General features: G+C 36.6%; 2 protein-coding genes across 5 annotated transcripts in view; one reads left to right on the top strand and one right to left on the bottom strand.

The window, feature by feature from the left end:
* Positions 1–18,994, top strand: part of SPATA1 (spermatogenesis associated 1) — a 63,002-nt gene extending 44,008 nt beyond the window's left edge. Inside the window, exons 11-15 of the mRNA XM_058439631.1 lie at positions 1,065–1,243; positions 2,728–2,826; positions 5,309–5,398; positions 8,210–8,279; positions 17,742–18,994. Of these exons, the coding sequence (XP_058295614.1) occupies positions 1,065–1,243; positions 2,728–2,826; positions 5,309–5,398 (368 nt within the window). The 3' untranslated portion in view covers positions 8,210–8,279; positions 17,742–18,994. The remainder of the gene's footprint in view (positions 1–1,064; positions 1,244–2,727; positions 2,827–5,308; positions 5,399–8,209; positions 8,280–17,741) is intronic.
* The window catches only part of CTBS (chitobiase), a 28,410-nt gene extending 2,096 nt beyond the window's left edge, over positions 1–26,314 (bottom strand). The window contains exons 1-8 of one of the 4 annotated variants that reach the window (XR_004248360.2): positions 26,115–26,314; positions 22,453–22,591; positions 21,802–22,010; positions 17,722–17,893; positions 15,622–15,719; positions 15,140–15,301; positions 13,027–13,167; positions 7,366–7,497 (exon numbers count right to left, since the gene is read on the bottom strand). Coding sequence is in view for 3 of the 4 variants with exons in the window: in XM_032155486.2 (XP_032011377.1) it covers positions 7,297–7,497; positions 15,128–15,301; positions 15,622–15,719; positions 17,722–17,893; positions 21,802–22,010; positions 22,453–22,591; positions 26,115–26,282 (1,161 nt within the window). In the remaining variant the exon portion in view is untranslated. Of the gene's footprint in view, positions 1–1,774; positions 7,498–13,026; positions 13,168–15,127; positions 15,302–15,621; positions 15,720–17,721; positions 17,894–21,801; positions 22,011–22,452; positions 22,592–26,114 lie in introns of those variants that run through there. The other 3 variants (XM_032155487.2, XM_032155486.2, XM_032155488.2) reach the window with 3 other exon arrangements.
* Positions 26,315–27,923: the final 1,609 nt, after the last annotated feature.

The following is a 27,923-nucleotide window of genomic DNA, read 5'->3' as shown; positions in this document are numbered from 1 at the left end:
CCTGAAATAAGACCAGTGCTGCTGAAACACTATGTAAGGAGGAATGTAGACGGTGATAAAATCAGAAAGGTCAGCAAGGAATAGATGGGCCAAATCAAAGATTTTGGATTTTTTCTAAGCAAGGTAGGAAGCCACTAGAGGATTTTGAGCTAGGGATTTATATGATTTTTAAAAATATTTTAGAAAGATCAGAATGACTGCTGTATAGAATACCCTGTACAGGGGCAAGAATGAAAGCAGACAGACCAATTAGAAAGAGAATGCAGACTGCTTGGTAAAAGATGATATTGACTAAGGACATAGCATTGAAGAAGGTGGAACGTGCTAGATGCTAGAAGTATTTTTGGCAGTAACACCGGTAGAAGTTGCTAAGGGATTGGATAATAGAGCATGAGATAAATAGCCAAAATCTTGAGCTAAAGTTCCATATACCTATATAATTTTAATTAAATCACCTTATAAAGTAGAATTTTTAAATTTGAGATTTTTGTTTCTATGACAATCTAAAAGAAAGAAACTAAACAGATTCTGGTATACTGGCATATAGTTTGTGTTCCTATTAAGTTTGTATTTAGAATCTCATTGGTGTCAATGCAATTTGTTAAACTGGTAGTGTTTAATTTCTAATGATTAATTTTGGATTAGTTTTCCATAATAATGGGAAAAAGTAACATATATATATTACTTTTATAGTTATATATAAGTATATATGTTATATTGTTTTATATGTCATAGATTACTATATATAACAAGTATATATATTGCTTTTATAATATATATTACTATTAAATGTATTACTTTTAGATATATTCCTTTTATAGTAATGTATATTACTATAAAATATATATATATTACTATATTTCTACACAAGTTCTCTTATTGTCCAAAAAACATTTCTTCCTCAGGTCTAATGACCTCAGTATATAAAAAAAGGAGAAGAGGAGAGAAAGAGGAAAATGGTTTAAATTGACATTAGCCCTAGGGTCCTTTCCAGGATGAAAAGTTGAATCCTTTAATACTCAAATGAAAGCCTTTGCTTTGCTTTTTTTTTTTTTTTTTAATAGCCTATGATGGTTGGAAGAAAAAATACTTGGAAACAAAGAAAGTCACAGCATCAATGGAGGAGGTTTTAACAAAACTTAGAGAAGATTTGGAACTCTACTATAAAAAACTGCTCATGCAGCTTGAAGCCAGGGAGATCAAGATGAGACCAAAGAATCTGGCAAACATCACAGACTCCAAGGTATTACTACATGTGTCCCCCATCCATTAGAGAAGTTCTGTTCAAAACACATGCTTTATAAGTGCTAGTAGTATCACAAGATGCATTGGGCTAACTTTGACTTAAACTTGCTTAAAACAATAAAAAAACTCATGACCTTATGTAATAGGAGGAGGATTGCTGAGGAGATACAGTCAACAGCTTAATGTTGCCTTTAAGGGGGTCTGATATTTCCTTTCTATTATTTTCAGTGTTAATTTCATTGTAAGACTGCTTTTTCTAATGGTAGCAATAGAGTGGTCAATGGCAAGTAGGGCTTTATATCCCCAAACAGGGAGAAACCTCTCTCTGAATCATGGAATATATAAATCTTTCCCTTTATCCTAGGTAAGGGATCAACTAGGCCTACCCCTGGATGAGAAATAGTTGCCAAGGAATGCTATATGCTGACTGACTTAGACTAATTAGGATTTACCTCTGTACCTGGGACAGGGTCCATTTCCTGACTCTTTGGGAAAGAGGCAAATACCTGATGAAGTAGGGCAGGGGACAAACAGTGTCTGCTATAGTCCTGTTATTTGGTGATGGTGGCGGGAGGGCTTATAACACCCAGGAATTTAAAGAAATTATGAAATTTTGATCAGTTCTTTTTTTTTGAGACAGCCTTGAATCAGAGACATGAAGTTTATTTTATTATTAATTCCACCATATAATTAAATAACAGACAAAAAAATTCAAGAGGGCATTTAACAATTTAATTTGGGTTGGATCAATCCCACTTATCCAAAAGTGACTTTAAAATATGTTAACTATGATTAAAAGTAAGGATTTAACTTTAGACAAGATGAAATATTAAAAGTTTACTATTTTAAATAAATTTAATATAAAATCCAAATAGGCTCAAGTAATGGTTTGTCCACAGTAGTTGGTAATTTTTTTTAGCATAGCTTATACTTTATCTTACTGTTTAATCAGTTCAATATAAGAATTTTTTCACAAAGCCAGTTTAAAACTCTTAAATAACTTCTTTAGAGAGGACCACTATAACTCATAAACTTTTCTGGACAAAACCAAGAAGTCTTCTTATTTTAAATAGGTTTTCTTGTATTAAATGAGTTTTTGCATATAAAATATCGTATCATATAATATTAAGTATTTTAAAATAATTCTAATCTGATTCAGCTGCTAAAGCATTATGCCATTTTCCAAAGTCTTGCTAATAACTAAGGTATTATTCCTTTCATAGTATTCCTTTCATAGTAATAGTTGTTGGTTTTTATGGTGCTAATTTAATGGTAACTTTAGAGAAAGTGTTCCCTAAAATGCAAGAAATCAACAGAAACAAATAGTAATTTCTCCAAAGCAATTTAGTTTCCTTTATGGAACAGGTTATTTTCATGATTTACTCTTTTGATATTTATCATTTCATAGTTTATGTTCACAAGGCAGTTAAAAATAAAAATGTTTATATGTTATACAAAATAAATGTCTATCTATCCACACAGAATTACCTGATAATCCAGATCACTGAGGTACAGCATGCAATTGACCAGCTTAAGAGAAAACTGAATACTGACAAAATGAAACTCATAGTAGAAGTTAAGGTAATTTACATTTTTCCTAATCAGATTATTATAACATTTATCTTGAAATAAAATATTTTGGTGTTTTAACTTTGGGTGTCAATAATAAGGGTAGCCAGGATTGATTGTATTAAAATTGTTACCTTAACAATAAAGAGCATGGGTGAAAAAAAAATGCAAGAAGAAAAACTAAACCTGTGAAAAGATGCATGATATAATAAAGCCAAAGTAAAATTTAGTAAAATTAAAGGAAAAGGAACCTGTGCGTCAATATATTCTCAAAAAAAAAATTTTAGGTAGTTTTCCTGTATTAGAATTATTAAGTCTGATAAACCACTGACCTCTCCTCTGAACCGACATTTAATCTTTCATGGGTAATCATTTCATTTTTTCTGGTTATTTTCATATGTATTCTATTATTTAAATATGAATAATGTGTCTTCTACTAGATGTTAAGTTTCCTTCCGGGCAGAGACTATGCCTCAGTTTCTCCCATGGGACCTTTTGTATAGCAGATGCTTAGTAGAGGCTTCTGGGCATGCTCTATTTGGTGAGAACTGTGTACAACTAATTACATCATAGAAATTATCTGTGAAGTACAGATGTATTAAAAAGCTTTTTTGTTGAACAGAAAACAGAAGAAGATTATACATTTTCACACAAGTACCCATGGCAAGGCAGGAAAATGAGAACGATAATTATATGAATGCTCTCATTTCTTTATCAGAAACAGCTTTATGACACAGAATAATGACTCCATTCTAGAATTAGCTCTTTTTAAAAATTTTTAAGAAGAAAAAAGAAAATAAGTACTGTCCTGGATTTCAGATAAAAATAAAAATAAATAAAATTTCAAAATAAAAAAATAGAATTAGTACTGTCCAATAGAACTTATGTGATGATAGAAACGTTCTATGCCTGCACTGTTAGATTGGTAGCCACTAGCCACCTATTGATATTGAGCACTTGAAATGTAGTTTGTGTGACTGAGGAACTGAATTTTAAATTTTATTTAATTTTAGTTAATTTAAGTTTAGTAGTTACATATGGCAACTGGCTTCTACTATACTGGACAGTGCAGTTCTATATTCTTTTTACAAGCAGCATTCTCGAGGCTAAATAAGCCCTGGTTTGGCACTAAGAAGCTTAAAACTTAAAATAGAAAAGGAAAAGAGCAGAGGTTAATTTTTAACAAAATATCAGTTAAATATGCACTCAAAAAATAATTTGTTCAATGAAGGAAAACTGTGTCTATTCAATATATGGAGATAAAGCCAATATGTAAACTTGCACACTTAATAATTGGGTAGGCAGAAAGGAGTAATAAAAATGCCCCCAGAGGCTTGGATTGTGACTCCCCTCATGCTGTTTTCTTCTGGAAAGCATGCGCATTACTTATAATCTTTGTATATTTTAACATTACAAATGTCACTCATGGTTTGAACCCAAATTAGAATTGTTCATACAAAAACGGTAAGGACAAGTGGAATAAGAGGAAAAAAAGAGAACAAAGTTTTCAGCTTATAGGCTGGGGAGAAAAATCCTATATTTAACCATAGTGCCTGATTGACACGTAACAGACATTATATAAGAAGTTTTATTGATTTCTGAATGATCTCCCCAAAACAGCACTACCTATAAGATTCAGAACTAAGGGACAAAAAAAACCTAGCCTGAGTCTCTTGCAACCATATTTATTCAAGATAGTATAGCATAAGTAGTGCTTCTCAAAGTTCAATATGATATCATCTGAGGATCCTGTTTTAAAATGCAGGATCTGACTCAGTAGGTCTGGGTGCAGCCTGAGATTCTTCCTATCTAACAAGCTCCCAACTGATGCTAATGCTGCTGTCCACAGACAACACTTGGAATAGTAAGGGCTCTAGTACCAGGTAGTCTGAGTTTGAATCCTGGCTGTACCCGCTGCACTTACTAGTTTTTTATCTTGAGCAAGTTACTTAGCCTCTAAAGGTCTCCATTTCAACTGTAAAATGGGGATAAATACTAGTATCTGATTCTGTAAAATTTTTGAAAAAAAAAATAAGAGACTAATACACTTAGAAGAGTGCTTGCCACAGAGTAAACACTATATTTCTGAAATATCTATTCAGTTCCTAAGGGCTAGGAATTAAGGGTTTTTTTGTATTTTGTTTTCTTGTTGTTTTCACTATTTTCTTTACACATTGAGAACAACAGGTTTTGAAGTTTAAGCAAAACATAAAATTCTTTCTCACTCTAGTTTTTAGTACAGTTCAATTGTATTGTCCCTATCTACTCACAAACAAGGTTATCTTATAGCATATCTCGCCAGTAGATAACCATGCTTATTAAACGGCATTCATAATCTACATATTTACTGTAGTAATCCAGTGGGAGTGAAAGCACTGAAGCCAAATGAGAGAAGAGTTAAAGCGGTTACAAAAACCCTGTTTACATGACAATTATGATGTACTTTTAGAAGGGTATGATGAAGTTCATCTTTGAAAAGTAATTCTTTTTACAGATGAGAAAACAAGCAGTTTCAGATTTACGAACATTGAAAACTGAACTGGCACAGAAAAAAAAAATAATACATCTCTACAATCTCAATTAGGTATGTTAATTTAAAACTTTTATTTGTAAAAAAGTTTAAATATGTATTTGAACAGATTTGTTTAACCATTATTCTCCTTGGCAATGTTTTATATAAAGCACAAGGTTTCTCTTTCTGCACTCTCCATGTGGGTATTACAAAATGTTTCAGGAAATATTAGAAGTAATAAAAAGCAAAATGATGACTGGTTATTTTTAACATTCCAAGTCTTTTACATATTATTTTACAGTGCTAATTTTATAATTTTCATTTTTAATAATTTAATAATAATTTAATAATTCAATAATTTAATAATTGATTTAATAATTTAATAATTTAAGAGCTAATATAACTATGAAATCTATTTGCAAAGAATAAATGTGTATTAATGAATACTAATATGTTTGCATGAAAATACAGACTTCATTTAACTTAATTTGTTCATTATATCTTAATTAAAAGAAATCTGGAAATATAAAAGAATAGGGGGTATTGAACTTGCATTCTGAGCTATGATAGAGATAAGCATCTAAGAATTTAAATTTTTTAATTCATTTACTTTAGAAATATGAAGACAACAGTGATCCAACATATATTATGAAAATGGTTGATTTTACTCTGTCACAAACAATTGTGTAAATAGGAAATGTAATATTCTCATAACAGATGGTTCAATCATCATGTATTCCAATTTAGAGGGGCAAAATGTGCAGGGAAGCCAGGATTTATGTAAATCTAGAGTTCAAAGACACAGATTTTTAATCTGTAATTAGGAACTAATAAGGGCAGCACAATGTTGTTCTTAATTCCCTGGAGAAAGAAAACATTTTATTACATTTATAAAAATTATTTGTATAAAATTGATCTTTTAGAAAGAGAATTAGTTGAGAAGCTAATCAGTGTCTTTAGATCACTAAAAGTACAATGCAGCTCATGCCTGTAATCCCAGCTCTTTGGGAAGCCAAGGCAGGAGGAATGCTTGAGCCCAGGAGTTGGAGACCCATCTAGACAACATAGCAAGACCCTGTCTCTACAAAAAATAAAAATAAAAAAGATACATTGCGATGTAGAAAGAAAAATTTAACCATGTAAAGCAAGTTAGCCAAGAAATAAATTATATATGTCCATAAATGAAGAAATATGAATAATTAGAAGTGTGACAGTGAACAGAATCAAGTTCAGTTGCAAGTTATTCCTATTATTAAAAATTTTACAAATGAACCTCATAAAAATAATGTAGTTGGAAAATATTAGGTAGTTCTAACTTACCAATTCAAAATGTTACAGTTACATTCTTGTATTTTGTGAATACATTTAATCTTCTGGATTCTTTTTAATTCTCACTCACTGTCCAAAGGTTTAGTTCAAGTACCTCAGAGAACATAAACACTCTATGGAGTCAGGAAGCAGAAAAATTATTTTCATCAGTTTGATGAACCTAAAGAGGAGACTCTGCACTGTCGGTTTTAAATTTAACATTTATTGAAGGGTTGCGGGAAAAGTATAGCACAAACTGCTTTTCAAAGACTAGGTTTTTAAAAACTCTAAGCAAACAATTTCCACTTCAGATTATACATATTTTAAAAATCAGCATTGATTTGTAAGCATATATTTTACTATAATGAAGGGAAATATGGCATAATAAAATTCTGAAAGCAATTTTTCCCAATTAAATTATAGTGTTGAAACATCTAATAGAGGAATATTTAATAGGTAAGTTGACTTGCTTCTTGTCTTTATGTTCCTGGATACTGAGGACATTCATGTGTATTTTTCAAGTTCAAACAATCAAAACATTTATTTATTCTTTTTTTTTAGTATACCAATAATTAAAGTATATAGCAACATAACAAAAATGCAAGAAACCAGATGTTTATACAGATCATTTTTCTAAATCTTAATGGTTTGACAAAAGATGTTCATCTCTGTAACAGCTTTGGCTTTAAGACTTCCCACATTTCTTCAGTTTGCTGTTTGGCTACAGCATCTCCAGAGTAGTCAAGACAGTTTGCATTCCACATGCCAATGCCCCGCAAGCCATAGTTTTGTATATATGTTGCCTTTAAAGAAATACTCTGAGGGTTATCATACCATACTTGATGAAAGTGGCCAGCAGGATCCTATATAAATAAATTAAAATGGAGATTTTAAAGTACTTAGTACAATTCAGCACCATAGGAAAGGGAAAAATAGAAGAAGTATACAGTATAATAAGAGGGAAAAAAGTTTCCTAAATCTAATTATTCAAAAAGGATACAATGAAATAAAAATTTTAGGGCGTAACACTTTCCTATTCTAAATTCCATGGTTCTATATTTGATACAAATGGTCCCCAACTTAACAATGGTTCAACTTATAATTTTTAGACTTTACGATGGATTTATCGGGGTATTTCGTTCATTTTCAACTTATATGTTTATGGGTTTATTAGGACACAATACAATCATAAAAATGATCAAAGGACATCTGTACTTTCTAGGTATTATTGCTTATGGCACTTTTAACAATGGCAAAGATTACAAAAACGAGCCTCCTAATAGATTCTACTTGAGCTCCTTTTCATGTCCTAAGATTCTTTCCTTGCCCTTAGCCAGTGATTATTAGCCAAGATGTACATCTGAATCACTTGTGGAGCTTTTAAAATACAGATTCCTGGGTCCCACACCACATGAAACCTATTGAATCCAAATTCTCCAGGGTTATTACTAGGGCATATATTTGTTTTGTGTTTTAATGTTTCATTAGCTAATGCTGGTATGCAACGAAAGTTAAGGAGAATCAATGCTCTGGTCCTCTAAAACCAGCTTATGTGCTTTTTTGTATTCTCTGTAGTTGCTGGAAGTGTGCCTAGCTAGGAGCTCTACAGAAGATTTTGTTTATGATGAATCAGCCAAATCAAAAGGTAATGGCAATGGAGGAGAAAAGTACATCCTTTTCTAGGTCTTACAGATTCATTCTCAGAGTCTGTTAGGTCTGCACTTCATTGGTGACTTAACACACACCTGATTATGAGCCATAAATTAGATTCTGGTCTTATGCTCACCTTCCACCCTAAAAAGTCCTTCTACCTAGAATCAACTACCTCTATCTAGTACTACCACAGTCTCTCTCAGGAGGCACATGAGCTATTGGATAAGAGACAAAAGAAAAGGGAAGGGAGCAGATCTAAGACAAAGTACAAGATAGGAGATAAAAAAATAGAAAGAACTGTGACTAAAAATAATTTACTTATTTTTATATACATCTAGGAAACTCCTTAAAGGCATTTCTGAATTAATGCCAGTAATATTTACAGCAGCACTCCAGGAATTAGAATAGTCTCTTAAGATGACCACTTTGGGGCCAGGCGCAGTGGCTCATGCCTGTAATACCAACACTTTGGGAGGCCGAGGCAGGCAGATCATGAGGTTGAGAGATCAAGAGCATCCTGGCCAACATGTGATGAAACTCCATCTCTACTAAAAATACAAAAAAATTAGCAGGGCTTGGTGGTGCATGCCTGTGGTCACAGCTACTCTGGAAGCTGAGGCAGGAGAATTGCTTGAACCCGGGAGATGGAGGTTGCAGTGAGCTGAGATCACGCCACTGCACTCCAGCCTGGAGACACAGCAAGACTCTGGCTCAAAAAAAAAAAAAAAAAAGACCATTGTGAAAATTATTTGAAAATAATTCACCTGGTAAATGAATACACTGTGGCATATTTAAATGTAGTAGACTAATTGTAATCAAGCATATCTCAGTCTATATCTTATATTCCATTCTTTAACATTTTTAGAACTAGACAAAGCCATGCATGCTCTAGTAATAGTTGTGATTCAATTAAAAGGCAACTTGTAGAACTTGTACTTAAATATGACAGATTATTGAAGATTCAGGGGCAAACCCAAAGACATATACCTTTGAATTTTGCCATCATTCTAGCTAGTACTTTGAGCCTTTTTGATATTATTAAGAAATTCAAATGTCTCAAAATTGTAAAGGATCAAAGGACAAAACTAAGCACATGTAAGACTAATTTATGCATGGTTAAGGCATATTTGCTTTCTAGAATATTGAGTCCAAGATGAGCTGCTATTGCTGAAACAGCCCAATAGAGTGATTCTCTTGAAACAAAACAGAAACTTGATTCATGTTGCTATAGAATTTTGCAATTAATAAAAAAGAGGGGGCCAGGTGTGGTGGCTTATGCCTGTAATCCCAGCACTTTGGGAGGCCAAGATGGGTGAATCACCTGAGGTCAGGAGTTCGAGACCAGCCTGGCCAACATGGTGAAACCCCCTCTCTACTACAAATACAAAAATTAGCTGGGTGTGGTGTTGTATGCCTGTAATCCCAGCTACTCGGGAGGCTGAGGCAGGAGAATTGCTTGAACCCAGGAGGCAGAGGGTACAGTGAGCCAAGATCGTGCCACTGTACTCCAGCCTGGGCGAAAAGAACAAAACTCCATCTCAAAAAAAAAAAAAAAAAGAGGAAGGAGGCCGGGCACAGTGGTTCACACCTGTAATCCCAGCCCTTTGGGAGGCTGAGGTGGGCAGATCATGAGGTCAGGAGATCGAGACTATCCTGGCTAACACGGTGAAACCCCGTCTCTATTAAAAAAAATACAAAAGAATGCCTGTAGTCCAGTATTGGAGGTGGAGGCAGAGAATGGGTGAACCGGGGGGGTTGTAGTGCCAAGTCACCCATGACACCCAGAAAGGAAACAGTTATAACTAGATTTTTTTCTAAAGTGGCATTAAATGGCCTTCAATGCTCACCAAAATGTTTCCTGAATTCTAAGACCTTAAAGAATGTGTTTCTTCATAGAAACAGAGTAAAAAGGTGGTTACCAGAGGCTGGGGGTGGGAAGAATAGATGTTTCAAAGGACACAAATTTTCAATTAGACAGGAACAATAAATACAAGAAATCTACTGTATCCCGTGGTGACTATAGTTAATAACAATGTATTATGTTGAAAATTCCTAAGAGAATGGATTTTAAGTGTTCTTACCATTTAAAAAATGGTATGTGAGGTAATACATATGTTAAATAACTTGATTTAGCCATTTTACAACATATAGATATATCAAAACATCATCTTCTACACCATAAATACAGATAATTTTTACCTGCCATTAAACTTTTTTTTAATTAAAAAAAAAAAAGAGGCCAAGTACAATGGCACACACCTGTAATCCCAGCATTTTGGGAGGCCAAAGTGGGAGAATCACTTAAGGCCAGGAGTTCAAGACCAGCCTGGGCAATATAGAAAGACCCCGTCTCTACAAAAAGTAAAAAAATCAGCCAGGCATGATGGCACATGCCTATGGTCCTAGCTACTTGGTAGGCTGAGGCAGGAGGATTGCTTGAGCCCGGGAGGTCAAGGCTGCAGTGAGCAAGATTGTGTCACTGCACTCCATCCTGGGTGACAGAGCAAAACCTCGTCTAAAAAAAAAGAAGAATGTGTTCCTGCATTTTCACATTCATTAAGGAAAAAACAACAGATTACTAAAGTCAGGATTACAAAGAAACAGTATATGGTAGTATATACTGTCCTAAGATTCTATGTTATATATTTTTAAATTACAGGCATACCTCATTTTATTGTACTTTGCTTTATTGTGCTTTGCAGATATTAAATATTTTGCAAATTGAAGGTTTATGGCAACTCTGTTGAACAAGTCTATTGGTGCCATTTTTCCAACAGCAAGTGCTCATTTTGTGTCTCTGTGTCACATTTTGGCAATTCTTAAAATATTCCAAACTTTTTCATTATTATTATATCTGTTATGGTGATCTGCAATCAGTGGTCTTTGATGCTACTATTGCGATTGTTTGTGGGCACCATGAACTGCCCATATAAGACTTAATAACAATATTTGGCTGGGTGCAGTAGCTCACACCTGTAATGCCAACACTTCGGAAGGCCAAGGTGGGAGGATCACTTGAAGTCAGGAGTTTCAGACCAGCCTGGCCAACATGGTGAAACCCCATCTCTACTAAAAATACAAAAAATTAGCCAGGCATGGTAGGGCATCCCTGTAACCCCAGCTACTTGGGAGGCTAAGGCACAAGACTCGCTTACACCCGGGAGGCAGAGGTTGCAGTGAGCGGAGGTTGCAGTGAGCTGAGATTATGCCACTGCACTCCAGCCTGGGTCACGGAGTGATACTCCATCTCAAAAAAAAAAAAAAAAAAAAAAGACTTAATAACGATATTGAAATTAGACAATAACCTTACAATGGGAATTTTGCAATGAATAAAAAAGAGGAAGAAAACAGTTATAATTAGATTGTTTTCTAAAGTGACATTAAATAGCCTTCAAGGCTCACCAAAATGTTTCCTGAATTCTAAGACCTTAAACAATGTGTTGGCAGGGTGCGGTGGCCCATGCGTGTAATCGCAGGCCTTTGGGAGGCCAAGGCAGGTGGATCATTTGAGGTCAGGAGTTTGAGACCAGCCTGGCCTACATAGTGAAACCCCATCTCTACTAAAAATATAAAAATTAGCCTGGCTTAATAGTGGGCACCTGTAATCCCAGCTATGTGGGAAGCTGAGGAGTAGAATTGCTTGAACCCAGGAGGCAGAGGGTGCAGTGAACCCAGAGGGTGCCACTGCACTAAAGCCTGGGCGACAGAGCAAGACTGTCCAAAAAAAAAAAAAGGAAGGAAGAAACAAGAATCCCTCTTCCCTAAAATGGGTCATAGAAACCAGAGCCTCTTTTCCCCAAAACCAGCCATAAAGTCTAAAAATGTTACTCTAACCTTTCCCACCACCACCACCTTTCTGTGTAATAGCTGGCCATAAAGATATTAAGACACTCATTCCAGAGAGGTCCTACCCCATACCCATGAGAAGAAATCCTTCCCAGAGAGAGGCCAAGAAAAATCCAAACAGACCTTGCTGAGTTTTCCCACTCGGTCCATCTGCATTAGCTCATGCCCTTTATTCTGATCACAGTTCTACATAGCTGTCCATACTTCGTTCAACCTAAGCACAAAAATGGACAGTTTTTCCTGTATCTTTGGGTTTTCATTCTGAAACCTCCCATGTCGGGTAAAATTATAATCAAACACATTTTAAAAGGCAGAGATCCCTTTCTTCAAATAAATCTTATACTGGAAGAAGATGATGCTATTTAAGACTTTGCTAGCTAGACAGGAGAAGTCAATACCTGGCTTTAAAGCTCAAAGTACAGGCTGATCCTCTTGTTAGGGACTAATGAGGGTGGTAACTTTAAGTTGAGGCCAGTGTTCATTTACCATTCCAAAAGTCCTAGGGCACTTAAGAATTATGCTAAATTGACTCTGCCTGTGATCTATAAATGGAATAACAAAGCCTGGCTCACAGCACATCTGTTTACTGAATATCTTAAGCCCATTGTTGAGATGTACTACTCAGAAAAAAAAAGAGATTTCTTTTAAAATATTACTGCTCATTGACAATGCACTTGGTCACCCAAGAGCTCTGATGGAGAACACAAGATGAGTGTTATTTTCATGCCTGCTAACACAACATCCATTTTGCAGCCCAAGGAACAAGGAGTAATTTCAACTTTTAACTCTTATTAATTAAGAAATAGATTTTGTAAGGCTGTAACTGCCAAAGACAGTAACTCCCTTCATGGATCTGGACAAAGTAAACTGAAAGCTTTCAGGAAAGGACTCACCATTCTAGATGCCATTAAGAACATTCATGATTCATGTATGGGAAGAGGTCAAAATATCAACATTAACAGGAGTTTGGAAGAAGTGGGTTATAACCCTCATGGATGACACTGAGGGGTTTAAGGCTTCAGTGAAGGAAGTAACTGCAGAGGTAGTGGAAACAGCAAGAGAATTAGAATTGGAGGTGAATCCTAAATATGTGACTAAATTGCTACAATCTCATGATAAAATTTGAATAGATGAGGAGCTACTTCTTATGAATACGCAAAGAAAGTGGTTTCTTGAGAATGGAATCTATTCCTGGTAAAATGCTATGAACATTGTTCAAATAACAGCAAAGGATTTAGAATATTCTATAAACTTATTAATAAAGCAGCAGCAGGGTTTGATAGGATTGACTCCAATTTTGAAAGTTCTACTGTGGGTAAAATGCAATCAAATAGCATCACATTTTACACAGAAATCTTTCGTGAAAGGAAGAGTCAATTGATATGGCAAACTTCACTGTTGTCTTATTTTAAGAAATTGCCATAGCCACCCCAACCTTCAGCAACCACCACCCTGATCAGTCAGCAGCCATCAATGTGAAGGCAAGACACTCTTCCAGCAAGCAGGTTATAACTTGCTAAAGGCTCAGGTGATCGTTATCATTTTTTTAGCAACAAAGTGTTTTTAAATTAAGGTATGTACTTTTTTTAGACATAATGCTATTACACACTTAACAGACTACACTATAGTATAAACATAACTTTTATATGCATGGGGAAACAAAAAATTCATGTCACTTGCTTTATTGCTATATTTACTTTATTGTGGTGGTCTAGAACTGACCCTGCAATATCTCTAAGGTATGCCTGTATATGTAATTGGTTACCATAACTTTTAACAAACTATATCCATGAAACACTGTTTCTAAGAACTGCATGTTTCTAAGAATGTTGTGAAACAAGATTCTATGTCAAACAATTAAACTGCCTTATGTATTATGGCACTTCTCAAACCCATTAATATAATCGTTGTTATAAATCTCCAAGAGGGGCGTACAGTATATAGTGTTTTTCTAAATATATTTGGCCATGGCACACGTGTGTATATTTTGCACACATGTGCATCTGTATGTGTACTATTAACAGTTCCCAGGACAGACTAAGATAAATACTGTTTAGGAAAGATAAGATTACAGTACACTCTAGTTTCACTAATAGGTATATACTTTCAGTTCCAAAGTTTAGAAAGCGCTACACTAAAGCTCTCTGTGGAAGCATACACATGTATATCAATTATAATTTATGACATGTAATGTGTTTGCAGTCATCTTTTTATAAATGGGTACCAGACCATTAATTAAGAATATAAATTCTTGCTGAAATTCACTCATATCATTTTAGTACTCCTTTTAAAGTAACATAATCTGAAATAAATTCAAAGAGGATTTGTAATTAGATTTTTCAGCTGTGGAAGAGCCTTTATAATGCTAAAGGTAAATTATGAAAACTATAACTTTTCTTTGCCATTTTGGTATAGCAATTCCTATTAAACACTACTTGACAGAACCGCTAATCATTTAGAGTATTTCTTCAGGTTTCCTTTATGCAATATTTTTGTAAGTTTTGACATTGCTTTACAATTTAATTATAAAATAAATTGAAAATGATAGTTTTTCCACTGTAAAGTCGATTATGACACCTCTTCTGTTCTCAGCCTCATTCCTCCCTATGTAAGAGTCTCATCAGGATCTGTAGGCCACTTTGAAATGGAAGCTTTCAGAGATAGTAACCTATTTTGGCCCAAAACCCGTTCACAATCAACAGTCATCCTAACATAATTGTCAACTGTTACAGAAATCCTGTTTGTGATATGCACATTTTTATGGCATCATCTAAATGACAAGTGGCCCAAGCAGAGTAGATTCACTATTAGCAAAACTCCAATTGCTCGCCAGGGAACTGAAGTTCCTGATTACAGATTCAAAGACAAGTTTACTCATGTGAATAGCAGTCTGCATGTTATGCCCTAAAAGAAAACTGATAGAAATTCTTGATATCAAACATCTAATTATGAAAATAATTATGAAAACTAATAGAATAAATGCTCATAACTTACGAAAAGTCTTACTTTATAGTTATAATAAGGAGCCTGTTGATCTTTATCCCATAGGTTTCCAGAAATAGAACTATTTATTTGCTTCATGATCGTTTTGTAGGGCACCTGACGTCCTGCAGCGTCACTACAAGGAGCCCCCCGGAAAGGGACTTTTGCAATGGTACAAACATGATCCTAGAAATGCCAAAGTGCTCACGTTACAGATTATCAATTATGCAATTCTTAAAAGCCAAACAAAAAATATATAAATTATTTAGAAATAGAACATATACCATAGATAACCTGACTATACAGAATAAAGGTTAAAATAAATTTCATTATTAAATGAAAATGTATGATAATCATAAGCTTTCACAGAATTAAGTAAAAATAAATAATTTTTATCTCAAACTATATTTCAGAAATTCTAAAGTTTATATATTTCTAATGAAAACAGAGAGACTCTAAAAAATATAATAGAGAATAAAAATTATGTAACAAATGACTGTTCCTACCTCAGACAGATTCAGGCAGGTATAATCATAACCATACCAAGGAACACCCATTACAAGTTTCTTAGGATTAATGCTCATCTTGATGTAGTCATTATATCCTAGCCAAGCAGGGAGAGAAAAAGCATATTTGTTTCTCTTCATATGTCAATATGTTCATACAAGCTATGCAACCGTTCAGAATCTGTTTGTAAAAACAAGTACTTTATAAAAAGCACTAATAGTGTTTAATATGATGTTATAAAACATCCCTTAAGAACCATAAATTCTATATCTTGCTTTCTAAGCCATTTCTCTTTGAATAAGAGAAAGCATTCAAAACAATTAAGATCATATTGAAATAAAATATTCACAAAATCTAACTCTAGGAAGAATGACACATTTCAGGAAAGTATGCTAATTGTATCTATTCTAAGACATGATATACTTGATACTCTAGATTCTAAAGTTTCAAAAAAGTTTTATAAATCTTAACTTTCTAGCAGTGATGGTCTCAGAGTTTCTTAGAAAGTACAAGTGTTCCATGTTTTGCAAATATTCTGTAAGTAAGCTGGGGATAAGAAATGTGTCATCTATAGTTGGAGGAAACAAAGAGAAAAATGAACAAATCCCTGGAACTATCAGTCCTTTTCTTGCCCAATGCTGCAAAACATGTTTTTCCACCAAGACATGTTCGCAGATTACCTAGAATGTTCAGCTAAATAACTTCATTACTTTTTAGAGCCTTTAATGTTATTATGTACTATTAAATAACCAAAAATAGGGTGGGTTATGCATCAGTTCCGAAACATATTGGTTTATTTAGTTTGTTTTTTTATTTATTTATGATACAAAGTATCACTATGTTGCTCAGGCTGGCCTGAACTCCTGGCCTCAAGTGATCTTCCCACCTCAGCCTCCCAAGGCTTAAACCTTTTATTGATAGAACATAATTATAATGTCTTTCCTGAAACACAGTTTGGGAACCCTCAATTAATAATTACTTTGTAATTTTAACAGAATAAGTTATTTTTCAACTTTAAATAGGTATGTGGCTAGGCACAATGGCTCATGCCTGTAATTGAAGCTCGTTGGGAGGCTGAGGTGGGAGCATCACTTGAGGCCAGTCTGAGCAACATAGTATGACTCCATTTCCTTAAAAAAAAAAATCTTTTTTAAATTAGCTGGGCATGGTGGTGCATGCCTGTATACCCAGCTACTCAGGGGGCTGAGGTTGGGGGATCACTTAAGCCCAGGAGGTCGAGGTTACAGTGGGCCATCATAGTGCCACTGCACTCCAGCCTGGGCAACAAAGCAAGACTCTGTCTCAAAAAAAGCAAAAAATGAAAATATTAGCTGGGCATGGTGGCATGCACCCGTAGTCCCAGCTACTCAGGAGGCTAAGGCTGAGCTTGTGAGGTTGAGGCTGCAGTGAGCCCTGATCATGCCACTGCACTCCAGCCTGGGTGATGGAGTGAGACCCTGCTCAAAAAAATAAAAATAAAAAAAACAAAAGAGCAAACAATCTTTTATTTAGTTGACTGATGGAATACAAACCAATCCAAACTTTGAAGAGGATAATGCAAAGACTACATCATATGAATGACAGGTCAAAAGTACTCAAATTCTAATAAGAATATAATTTTTAATTTATCACAGATACTAAAAGAAGCTAATGCCTATCCTGTTAATCATGCAATGAAGGTGCCCAACCATAACTATCTTTGCTATTATTTAACACTGCTTATTTCAACAAAAATTTCCTGTCCAATTCTAAATAAGCATGTGATTTCATGACAAGAATATCGGACCAGAAATGAGAATACCTGATTAAGCACCAACTGTATAATACTTAATCGTTATGCAATCATGAGCAGTTAATTCTTTTAATCTCATCTAGAAATATACCTATACCACAAGATTGTTGGAAGAATTAAGTGAAAATCAAAACTTTAAAACTTTTTGTAAACTTTAAAGCTTTCAATTAAGTGATTTTTACATGTTTGAAGCAAGCCTTACAATTGAAAAACGTATACAAATAACCTAGAAATACTAAAAACATCTTAATATTTTAATTTATAGAATATTAATATTATTAATAAATGATCACGTTTAGAGTCTTACCAGTTAATGTCTGATTATAGGGAGCATTGGCTGCTGCAATACATTCTGACCAGATCTGACTTTGTTCATCATAAGACATCACAAAGAGGAAGTCACAAGCATCTGCGATTCCAGTATAATTATAGCATCTTCTGTCTATGTTCTTTGGAGACCAAGCTACGTCAAAGGTTACCTGTGGAAAAAAAATCTTACTATTTTATGTAACATGATCAAGTATGCATATTATGTCAGATTTTTAAAATTATATATATTTTTTACCTTATACTACACAAGGAAAAGGAACTGCTTACAGTATATGAATGTAGGGTTTGACACACATAGAACTTGAACCATTCTAAGAAATATTTTTTGCTTACACTTGACTGAGTCAGACATATATTTGGACATACAATGACCAGGAGCAAGACACTATATAGAAGATGGCCTTCAAACTCAAAATGTCTTCAAACGCTAGGCTGGCACCTCAGCTGATTAAAAGAAGCAGGTATAATGACAACAGGGTATGGTGATGCCCCTGAGCAACTAGAGCGTAAAGGCACACTAAAAGAATTCAAATACAAAAGTTTTTAAAATATTGTGCAGGTTAAATATGTCACCTGTTGGCACAACCTGACTGGGTTGCGAGTTTCAGCCCCTGATTCACAATCACCTTATATGGTAGATTTGGCCCAATATTACAGTTAGACAATAGTGGTGTCTTATGGTCCACGGGTATAGATTAATCAAGTCAAAATGTTGAATAAATCATTTAAATGATCTTATTTTATGGAAATATTCAAATAAATGTTGAGTATTATTTTTCTTTTTTGGGGGGGATGGAGTCTCGCTCTGTCACCCAAGGTGGAGTGCAGTGGTGCAATCTCAGCTCACTGCAACCTCTGCCTCCTGGGTTCAAGTGATTCTCCTGCCTCAGCCTCCCACATAGCTGGGATTACAGGCATGCGCCACCACGCCCAGCTAATTTTTTTGTATTCTTAGTAGAGACAGGGTTTCACCATGTTGCCCAGGCTGGTCTTGAACTCCTGACCTCAGCTGATCTGCCGGCCTCAGCCTCCCAAAGTGCTTACAGGCGTCAGCCACCACACCCAGCCTTATCTTTCATTTTGAATAGTGAGCCAGCCTTCAACAAGAGTGTGTCTCTTTGTGTTTATTGCCTTAACCAAATATTAATTAGCCTTATTTTATATGTGTACAAATGTTCTAAAACTTCATTAAAGGTTGTTTTCCCCCCTTAATTAGGCACTCAATAAACACTGTTTATTTTAAAAACTGAGATACTTTAGGTAACATTTTTATACTTTGAACAATTTATTCTAGCAAAACTCTTTTTAGGACTTCTTCAAAGTTCTCTTTATAATTCCCTGAGTATTAGCACTTTACAATTATAAGCTTTGCTCAGTAGTTTTCCAACAAAATAAGTTATGAAGTAAAATTATTACATATTTGTTCCTATTTTGTCACTGCCTCCTATTATAAAATGAGAGGTGTATTATAGTAATAGAGAAAAATAAATGACTACATCTGCACAAGTAAATTTCAAATCCATTTTGTAAGAGTATTTTCACCAGGATTTTCTCTCACAGTTAATCTCATATTTTTGAGATGGTACTATTATTATATTAGACAAGAAAGCAAAAGATTTGGGTGCTAGTGTCAGCTGTCTTATAATTAGGTCTGTATCACTGCTGTCAATTAAAGCATCTGAATTTTTCTCACCTATAAAAATGAGAGTGTAGAAAGAAAGGCATTTATTTGTAGCTCTTTAATTCTGTGACCACAATTCTGTAAACTAAAGTTATTATCTTATCCCCAAAACTCATTCCCCCCTCTAGATTATCTAGTCATTTTTTGTTGGTTACCAGTTTAAAAACTTTGAGGCCATTTTCTGATTCTTTCTTCCCTTACTTCCAAAATCTAACCTCATGTCTCCTCCCTTTGGGTGGCATCTCACAGTTGTTCTGCCCCTTCCTTTCCATTAATTAATTCATTTAATATGTATGTATTGTACACCTGCTGATTTAGGATTATGTCATCATCCAAATCCAAACTAAATCCCTTGATACTGTATTGTTCAGTTAGTAGTCCTTACTGATCTTCCTTTCTCTTCTAGTTTTAGATACTCCTACAGAATAGTTTCCCCAAACACTATTTTACACACATAACCCATTACACACAGAATAAAATGCACAGTCCTCAGCCTGACATTCTGGATCTTCCACAATCTGGCCTACCTTTGCAACTGTCCCTCCCACTAATTCACCTAACATGAACTTGACATACAGCCCAAATTGTTCTCCTCACCTCTCAAGAGATAGAAAGAGATATTCCTACTGCAAGGATTTTGCTCAATGTCTTCCTCTCTGCTCTTTCACTGCAGCTTAATCAGGATTGTCAAATAGGTTGTTTCCCATATATTCCACACATCAATTTTAACCTATTAGTAATGACCATAGAGGATGAAGGAAAAGTTTCTGAGGCCAAAATGTGTGAGGAGAAGAAGGGGTATTGTGGCCTGTATGCCAGGTATTTGCTATTCTTAATCTACATTGTACTCTCCTGACAAGTTGAATTCCATACTGACAGATCTTCCCTATTTGCATAAAACCACAGAAATGTCAGTCCTCATATTGCTTATTATTTTACCAATAATTCTCAAATTATTTTACCTGTAATTTTCAAATTCATGAAGACCAACTCTAGCAGAATCACCTAGAACACTTGGCAAAAATACAGTTCTCTAAGCTCTATCCCAGACCTACTGAGTCAGTCTCAGTGATATGGTTTGGATCTGTGTCCCCGCCCAAATCTCATGTTGAATAGTAATCCCCAATGTTGGAGGCAGGGCCTGGTAGGAGGTAACTGGATTACAGGGGCAGATTTCCCCCTCCAGTGCTGTTCTCGTGATAGAGTCCTCACGAGATCTGATTGTTTCAAAGTGTGTGGCACCTCCCCACTCTCTCTCTTTCTCCTTCTCCGGCTGTTTGAAGTGCTGATCCCGCTTTGCCTTCCACCATGACTGTAAGTTTTCCTGAGGCCTCCCAGAAGCCAAGCAGATGTCAGCATTATGCTTCCTGTATAGCCTGCAGAACTGTGAGCCAATTAAACCTATTGTCTCTATAAATTACCCAGTCTCAGGTATTTCTTTATAGCAATGTGAGAACAAACTAATACACTCAGGATATTTTAAACAAGCACTCTCAGGTAATTCTGAGACAGGTTTAGGAATCAGTGGTTTATAATACTCATAATGCTCTATACTGGAATACATTTTTAAACATTCTGTTAGATATTAAGGAGCTGCACCCTGTCTTCAAAAAAACTGATTGTCTAGCCTATTACTTCTTAACTATAATCACCAATGAAACTTTTTTAAAATTGTGGGCTCTGGGATTACCCAAAACCTTTTGAAAAATCATTTCTGGGAGTGAGTTCACAGTGTGCATGTGTGTGTAAAAGTAAACACATGTTTACTTTTTCTTAAGACCTATGGTTATCTTGATATGTGGCCAGGTTTGAGGATCACTGATCTGGGTTCACATTATCCTCTGTTACCCATCTGTTGTCTGGCAAGATTGCTTGTGTTGTTACCTTCTGCTCTAATCATGTTCATTATGGCAGTGAGGAAGCACATGCCTATTGTCATAGCTGTCACAGTTCTGTGTAGTTAGTCCTTTAAGTTTTACTGGGCCTTGGGTGCAAGTAATTCAGAGACTGTGGAGCAAGTGATACACTTCCCCAGAACTACCTCTACTCCTGGGTTGTTTCTGTCCTGCATTGGTAAAAGCTGGTTAGGCCCCCCTTGATTTTTGTTCTCCCATTGCCTAACACTTCTAACTGTGCTACAAGGCAAGTAGTGGGGTAATCCCAGTGTTGTATTTTGATGTGAATAGAGAATAGATTTAGTGCTTTAAAATTCCTTAAATAAGAACATCAAAGGCTCCAGAAAAATTTTTTAGGAAATAAGTGCTGAAACTCTTTCCCATTGCATTACTATAAAACTAAGATTATATTAGTTATACCCTCATGAGTATATTCTGATATGGAAAATACGAGGTTTCCAAAAAATAAATGAGTTTTTACCTGTGATCCCTCAATTTCACGATGGAAAGAGTCTGTAGTTTCTTTGACTAAAGCAGTTAATGCATCATATTCAGGTGATAAACAATTAACTTCTTGCTCTATATCTATATTAATTCCATCCATATATTGTGTCTTGGCCAAATTAAGTTTTTGAGCTATCCAGGATGCTCTGAAAGCTGGATCAATGATATCCTTTAAGGATACATCTCCTGTGGAAGAAGTATATATCTTTTGAACATGTATGCAAAAACATTTCATTATTTTGGAAGACTAAGCCCTTAACTGAAGTTTTCCAAATGGAGAAAGAATATACCAAAGTAACAGAAAGCCATTACTCATGAATCTCCAAAATAACCATTATAAATCATTAGTAAAATTATTCTGAAGTTAGAAGCAGAAATTGTGAACTATGATTAAGTAAAGGTCATCAGGCTAATTTGGCAGTTACAATTTGCTCAAAACCATACAGTGGTTTAATTCTTTTAAAAAGATCTGTGTTTGTGAAATGAATTATACAGTATCTAAGATTAATTATAGGATCCTAACAAAAACAGATAAACATAAAAGGAATTTTTTGGAAAGTCAGGACTATAGCAAGTGATACAGATAAATTTCCCAATTGCTGGACACATAGATCTGAAAACAACATACCTTTAAGTACTACTCTGGCTCCTTTTGAATGAGCGTAGCACATAAGTTCTGAGTCATATTTTCCAAATGTTGCCACAGTTGTAATCTGTGACCAATCATAAGATTTCCAAGTTTTCTGTCCAACATCAAACACAAAGACCTGCCAGAACAAGGATAAGCACCATCATTTAAACCAAGAATATTATGCTGACTGTCCAAAATACTGTTCATCAAACATCACCATACACCAAACACTATGGTGGCAGTGAGAGCACAAGTGAATAAGACATAGGGGTCCCAATATAATTGGTGGCAGGGGTAATTAGCCAGGCTGGGAAAGAGGGGAAGGATGGGCCAGGAAGGAAGAGTGGCAAGTGCCAAGGCCTGGAGGCAGAGACAACATAGTGGTTGCGTAACTAAATATTTAGTATGGCCGACGTCTAGAATTTGGGGGGAGAGCATTAGTGAAGGACCAGAGAGTGGTAGGCATGGATTAAATCATGAAAGGCCTCATAAGCTCTGTTGAGAAGTTAGTACTACCTTGTTTATCCTGAGGTAAAGGGAGAGAATAAAAGCATTTTTAAAAGGAGAACGTATGCATTTTAGAAAAATATTTTCAGCTGCAGTGGGGAAAGGATTAAAGAGAGACCAAAAGTGGAGGCAAAATACAGAAACTATTGGAAGAATCCAAGTAAGAGATGATGGTGACCTCAACTAAAATTGTGGAGCAGTGGAGTTAAGTGAACAGATCTGGAAGACCCTAAGGAGGCAAAATTGACAGGACTTTGTGACTAATCGAAGGAGTAAGCAAAGGAGAGAAGTTTGATAATACTCAAGTTTCTGGCTACTGCAGATGGAGCCATAAATACTACATTTACTGTTTTTTGTTTGTTTGTTTGGTGAAGCTAGCTTCTTAGAATAGTACCTAGGTCAAATTCTAAGGCACCTGATGATGTGTTTATCTGATATTTTCTTCCCACAGTTAATTCAAGAAGCACGGAAGCCTCACTGATTATTTTTATTTTATTCCAAGGCATTAATTCATTGATTTGGCAAATATTTATTGAATTTCCAATAAGGTACAAGGAGACTATTTTGCTAGGCTCTAAGAAGATAAAGATTAATGAGAGAGACTAGGTCCAGTAAGGAGTTAATTACTTAATTACAACGGTATTAAGGACTGTAGGGGTTACAGGTGGCCATGCCAGCAAATAAAGGGGACCTGCTAGCCAGATGGAGCAGGAAAACTTTCCTGAGGACTACACACTTTCGGAGAGGGCTGAAATCAGCAGAATGATGGAAGAGATGTACCTACGGACAAAAGATTGCATTCTCAACTGAGGGAAGGGAAAGCCCAAAGATCGCTGCACCTCAGCAGAATTCTGAGATTCTGGAACTGAAAAAGGTCAATGTAGGTAGAGCACAGAAATCCTGCAAGTATGTGGAACTGGATAAAACCCTTAAGGTCGGGAATGGAAAGATGAAGTAGGACTTCCAAGACCACTGAAGATGTTGTATTTTATCTTGGGATCAGTGGGAATCAATTAGAGTTTTAATTCAGGGGATTTGCATTACAAAAGAGATCACTGGGTCCTTGTGAGGGGAATGAATGAGGGAGAGGCAGTGGGGACAGTAGCTGTAAAAGTTAAACCAGGCATTTCTTAATTTTTTTTATCTCTTTTTTTAACTTTTCAGAATTAATTACGCATAACTCATTTTTTCTGCTAAGCAATTGCCCACTGAAATAATAAAAATTCATAATGTGAAATTAAGTGGCCCATTGTTTTCAGACTCATATTTCTATCAAAACTTCTATTTTCGTTCTGATAATTAAGATTCTATTCTATTTGTTTAAAAAATACTAAGAGCCTGTGATATAACAGATATCCTTAAAAAAAAAAAAAAGCTGGGTGAACTAATTGAAAATATAAGGGGAAAATGCCATGTAGTCTAGTTTTTGTGTTTGAAAAACAGAAAACGCCAGTAGAGAAAAAGACCATTTACCATGAATACACAAATAAGCATAATTTTGCTTCTTTGAATAGTTGCTTTACAAAGTGCCCACAGATATTGCCTAACCCACTAAGTATTGGATACTACAATAAATCTTTCAGATTTTTTTTTTTTTTCTTTTTCGAGACATAGTCTTCCTCTGTCGCCCAGGCTGGAGTGCAGTGGCGTGATCTTGGCTAACTGCAACCTTCCACCTCCCGCTCCACCTCCCAGGTTCAAGTGATTCTCCTGCCTCAGCCTCCCAAGTAGCTCAGATTACATGTGCCCGCCACCATGCCCAGCTAATTTTTGTATTTTTAGTAGTGACGGGGTTTCACCATGTTGGCCAGGCTGTTCTCGAATTCCTGACCTCAAGTGATCCACCCACCTTGGCCTCACAAAGTGCTTCTCAATCTCAAAAAGAGATTGAGAAAATTAAGAAATGTCTAGTTTAACTTTTACAGCTACTGTCCCCACTGCCTCTACCACCGCGCTGGGCCTCAGATTGTATAAAACATTTTAATTGGGAGGCCATTATGCTGAAACAGCTCCAGCTGCCTTGGATTTCCTGCTTAAGCAAACTCCAGCCCAAGGTCAACAGTGAATGGAAACTTAAGCTTAACCTATCAGAAACTGCCAACTAACCTCTAACTAGGAATTTTCCAAAGTCATAGCTAAATAAGGCAAACAGTCATAGCCAACCAAGTAATTATTTTCCTTTGCTTCCCTGTTCAGCTTATAAAAGCCCATGCTACTAAAGCAGACCTCCCTGAACCCCTTCTGGTTTAAATACTGCCGATTCATAAGTTGTTCTTTGCTCAAATAAAAAAGGTTATCCTACTTTGTCTGAAATCTTTCTTTTAATAAGATGTTAGATTTCCACACTAGGCAGGTTCTCCATAAACACTTTCACCATTTTTATTTCTTCTAAGTCATGTACATATACTTTTTTACTGGCATCTAAGTGTTCTGCCTCAGATTAATGTACTAGATTAAGAACTAGGAATCATGCCTATTTCTACAAAAGAATCGTTCTTTGGATTAAGCCTTTAGACCTTCCTGATGTCATCCAATTCCTGCTTTCAGTCATCGAAGTGGGCAGTCAGGTGGTTTTAATATTGTTCCAGAAGGTGTTTGATTAAAGTTGCCAGAAGCCTTACAAATGGTTATGTAGATAGAAGGAAAATGTACTGAAAGCTATTTTTTTTACCACTCTTCATGGGTGGTTTTGAGGTACTTTAAAGGAAAGGGCCAGCAGGTATAGAAAACTAAAGGTAAGCAAAATACTCTGCATTCTAATGTACTGTTGGAGTGCTGAGATTCTTTCAAACGAAATCCTCGTTCTCTTGGAAACCGAGAAATGGATTATCCTACCTTGTTTGCTTTTTACACCCAGAGCTTCCGCAGAGGCACAGCAGGGAATGAAAGGAGCTTGCCTTAGGAGGCAGATCTGGTTTGAACACTCGCCTGCCTACGCAGGCACTTACAGGCTGTGAGGTCTGAGGAGTTACTCAACTTCTCTGAGCCCGAGCTTCCTCATCTATAAACTGAAGGATCCGTAAACAGGAAGGCCCACATCGAGTGGTCAAAGCTGGTTTCGGCGCCCACGGCACCTCTCCTTAGGGCTCGGTTCTCTAAATTCTCTTCGTGCCCTGAGGCCCAGACCTAGAGGAGCAGAGGAAGGCGCTGACCTCGAAATCTGGATGGTGGCGAATCGGGCGGCAAAGCTCAGGCTCCGGGCATGGGCAGGCGGTCCCGGCCGCGAGCCGCAGCGCAAGCAGCGCCAGCAGCGCTAGACCCGGGACGCCGCGCGGCGGGCTAGAGAGGAGGCGCCAGCGTCGAAGCTGCGGCCGGGACATGGCAGCAGGTCGAAGGGGCGGGAGTGGGTTCCTACCGCCTGGGTGGGCGGGGCCTGCTGCGCGTCGGGGCAGGAAGGGGCGGGGAGGGGTCGGGAGTGGCGGGGAGGGGCGGGGCTCCGGGGCGGGCGTGGGAGGTCGGGCTTCGAGCGTCTCCGGGCGCTGCGGGTGGGTGAAGTTAAGTGGCTGCTGGAGAGTCTGGGGGACAGCCAGTGTCTGCGGCGCCGAGAGGGCCGTTCGTGGATTCAAATGGGTATCACCCTTACCGTTTATAGTCCTCCCAATAGTCTGCATCTCGTTTTGTCGTGGCTGGTCGGGTACTCCTTGTGGAGTCTGAAGGTACAAGGGGATCCCTAAAATGGAAAAGTGGGTGTCTTTGGAAGGGCCTACTGAGTAACATGGTTGGAGTGGCCAAAAGACTTTTAGTTTTTCTTTTGCTACTCAAAAGAAAGCTGGAATACCAAAAACTTTTACTTACGGATATCAGGTCTTAGTTAAGATCGTGGTTTGAATTCAAGCATCTAATTTTGCCTACTCTCCTGTTAAAAATCAAGTAACAACCTAAACACAAGGACAAAGACATAACAGCGACAAAATGTTGGAAGCTGGAGAGCGCAAGTATGAGTATGAGAGGTAAATCGGAAAAGGGGGAGATTAGTGGAAGCCTGCTCAAGGACTCTGATCGCTAGATGCTTTTTCCGGCTTCATGTCTCTGGGCAGCTGCCCCTCTTTCCCACCCACGGGCTCCCACCCCGGCTGAATTCCCTGGAGGGGATAAATTCTCTGCTGAGTGGGTACTCCACCTAAAACGGAGAATAAGTGGCTTTATGCCTACTGAAAACTGAAACCCCTTGCTATCTGATTAACCTAAGAGGCTGAGCAAAGATATTGACATCGGCTTTTCTGGACAAATCATACACCCAGATCACCCTACAGTGAAATTCAAAGTTAAAAGCACCAGCTATCTACTTGGAGCTTCCTCTCTTTGTACTTTTTAATTTTTACTTTTAATCGTGGACAGCAACGAAAAAAATCCAATAATGTAGAAAGAAGGGACCCAAACAACAGACAAAGGAATATGGAGGAAGCAGATGCTGCAGGGAGAACACTTAAAAATTCTCATAATAGCCCCAGAAAAATAAGAGAAGATGAAGCCACAACAGGGTGCAATAAAAGGGGTAGGGGATTTTTAAAAGTTATTGGAAATAAGAAAGAAGTGAAAAAACTATTAGTAGAAGATAACATTGAGGAATGTAGAGCAAAAACTCTGAAAGATAAGAAAATTGGAAAACGCAGTACAGAGGGGATGAAATAAATAATTCTTAAGGGTGCTTGAGAAGAAGCGTAGTACAAATAAGAAGAAATAAGTAATTTGGGCTGGGCACAGTGGTTCATGCCTGTAATCCCAGCACTTTGGAGGCCGAGGTGGGCAGATCACTTGAGGTCAGGAGTTCAAGACCAGCCTAGCCAACATTGTGAAACCCCATCTCTACTAAAAATACAAAAATTATCTGGGCATGGTGGCAGACACCTGTTATCCCAGCTACTTGGAAGGCTGAGGCAGGAGAATCGCTTGAGCCTGGGAGGTGGAGGTTGCAGAGATCATACCACTGCACTCCAGCCTCAGCAACAGAGTGAGACTCT

The sequence above is a fragment of the Hylobates moloch genome, unplaced genomic scaffold, assembly GCF_009828535.3.
Source record: "Hylobates moloch isolate HMO894 unplaced genomic scaffold, HMol_V3 SCAFFOLD_5, whole genome shotgun sequence".
Taxonomy (NCBI): Eukaryota; Metazoa; Chordata; class Mammalia; order Primates; family Hylobatidae; genus Hylobates; species Hylobates moloch.
Note: the sequence above shows the minus strand (reverse complement) of the source record. Positions and strands in the feature narration are given on the sequence as shown.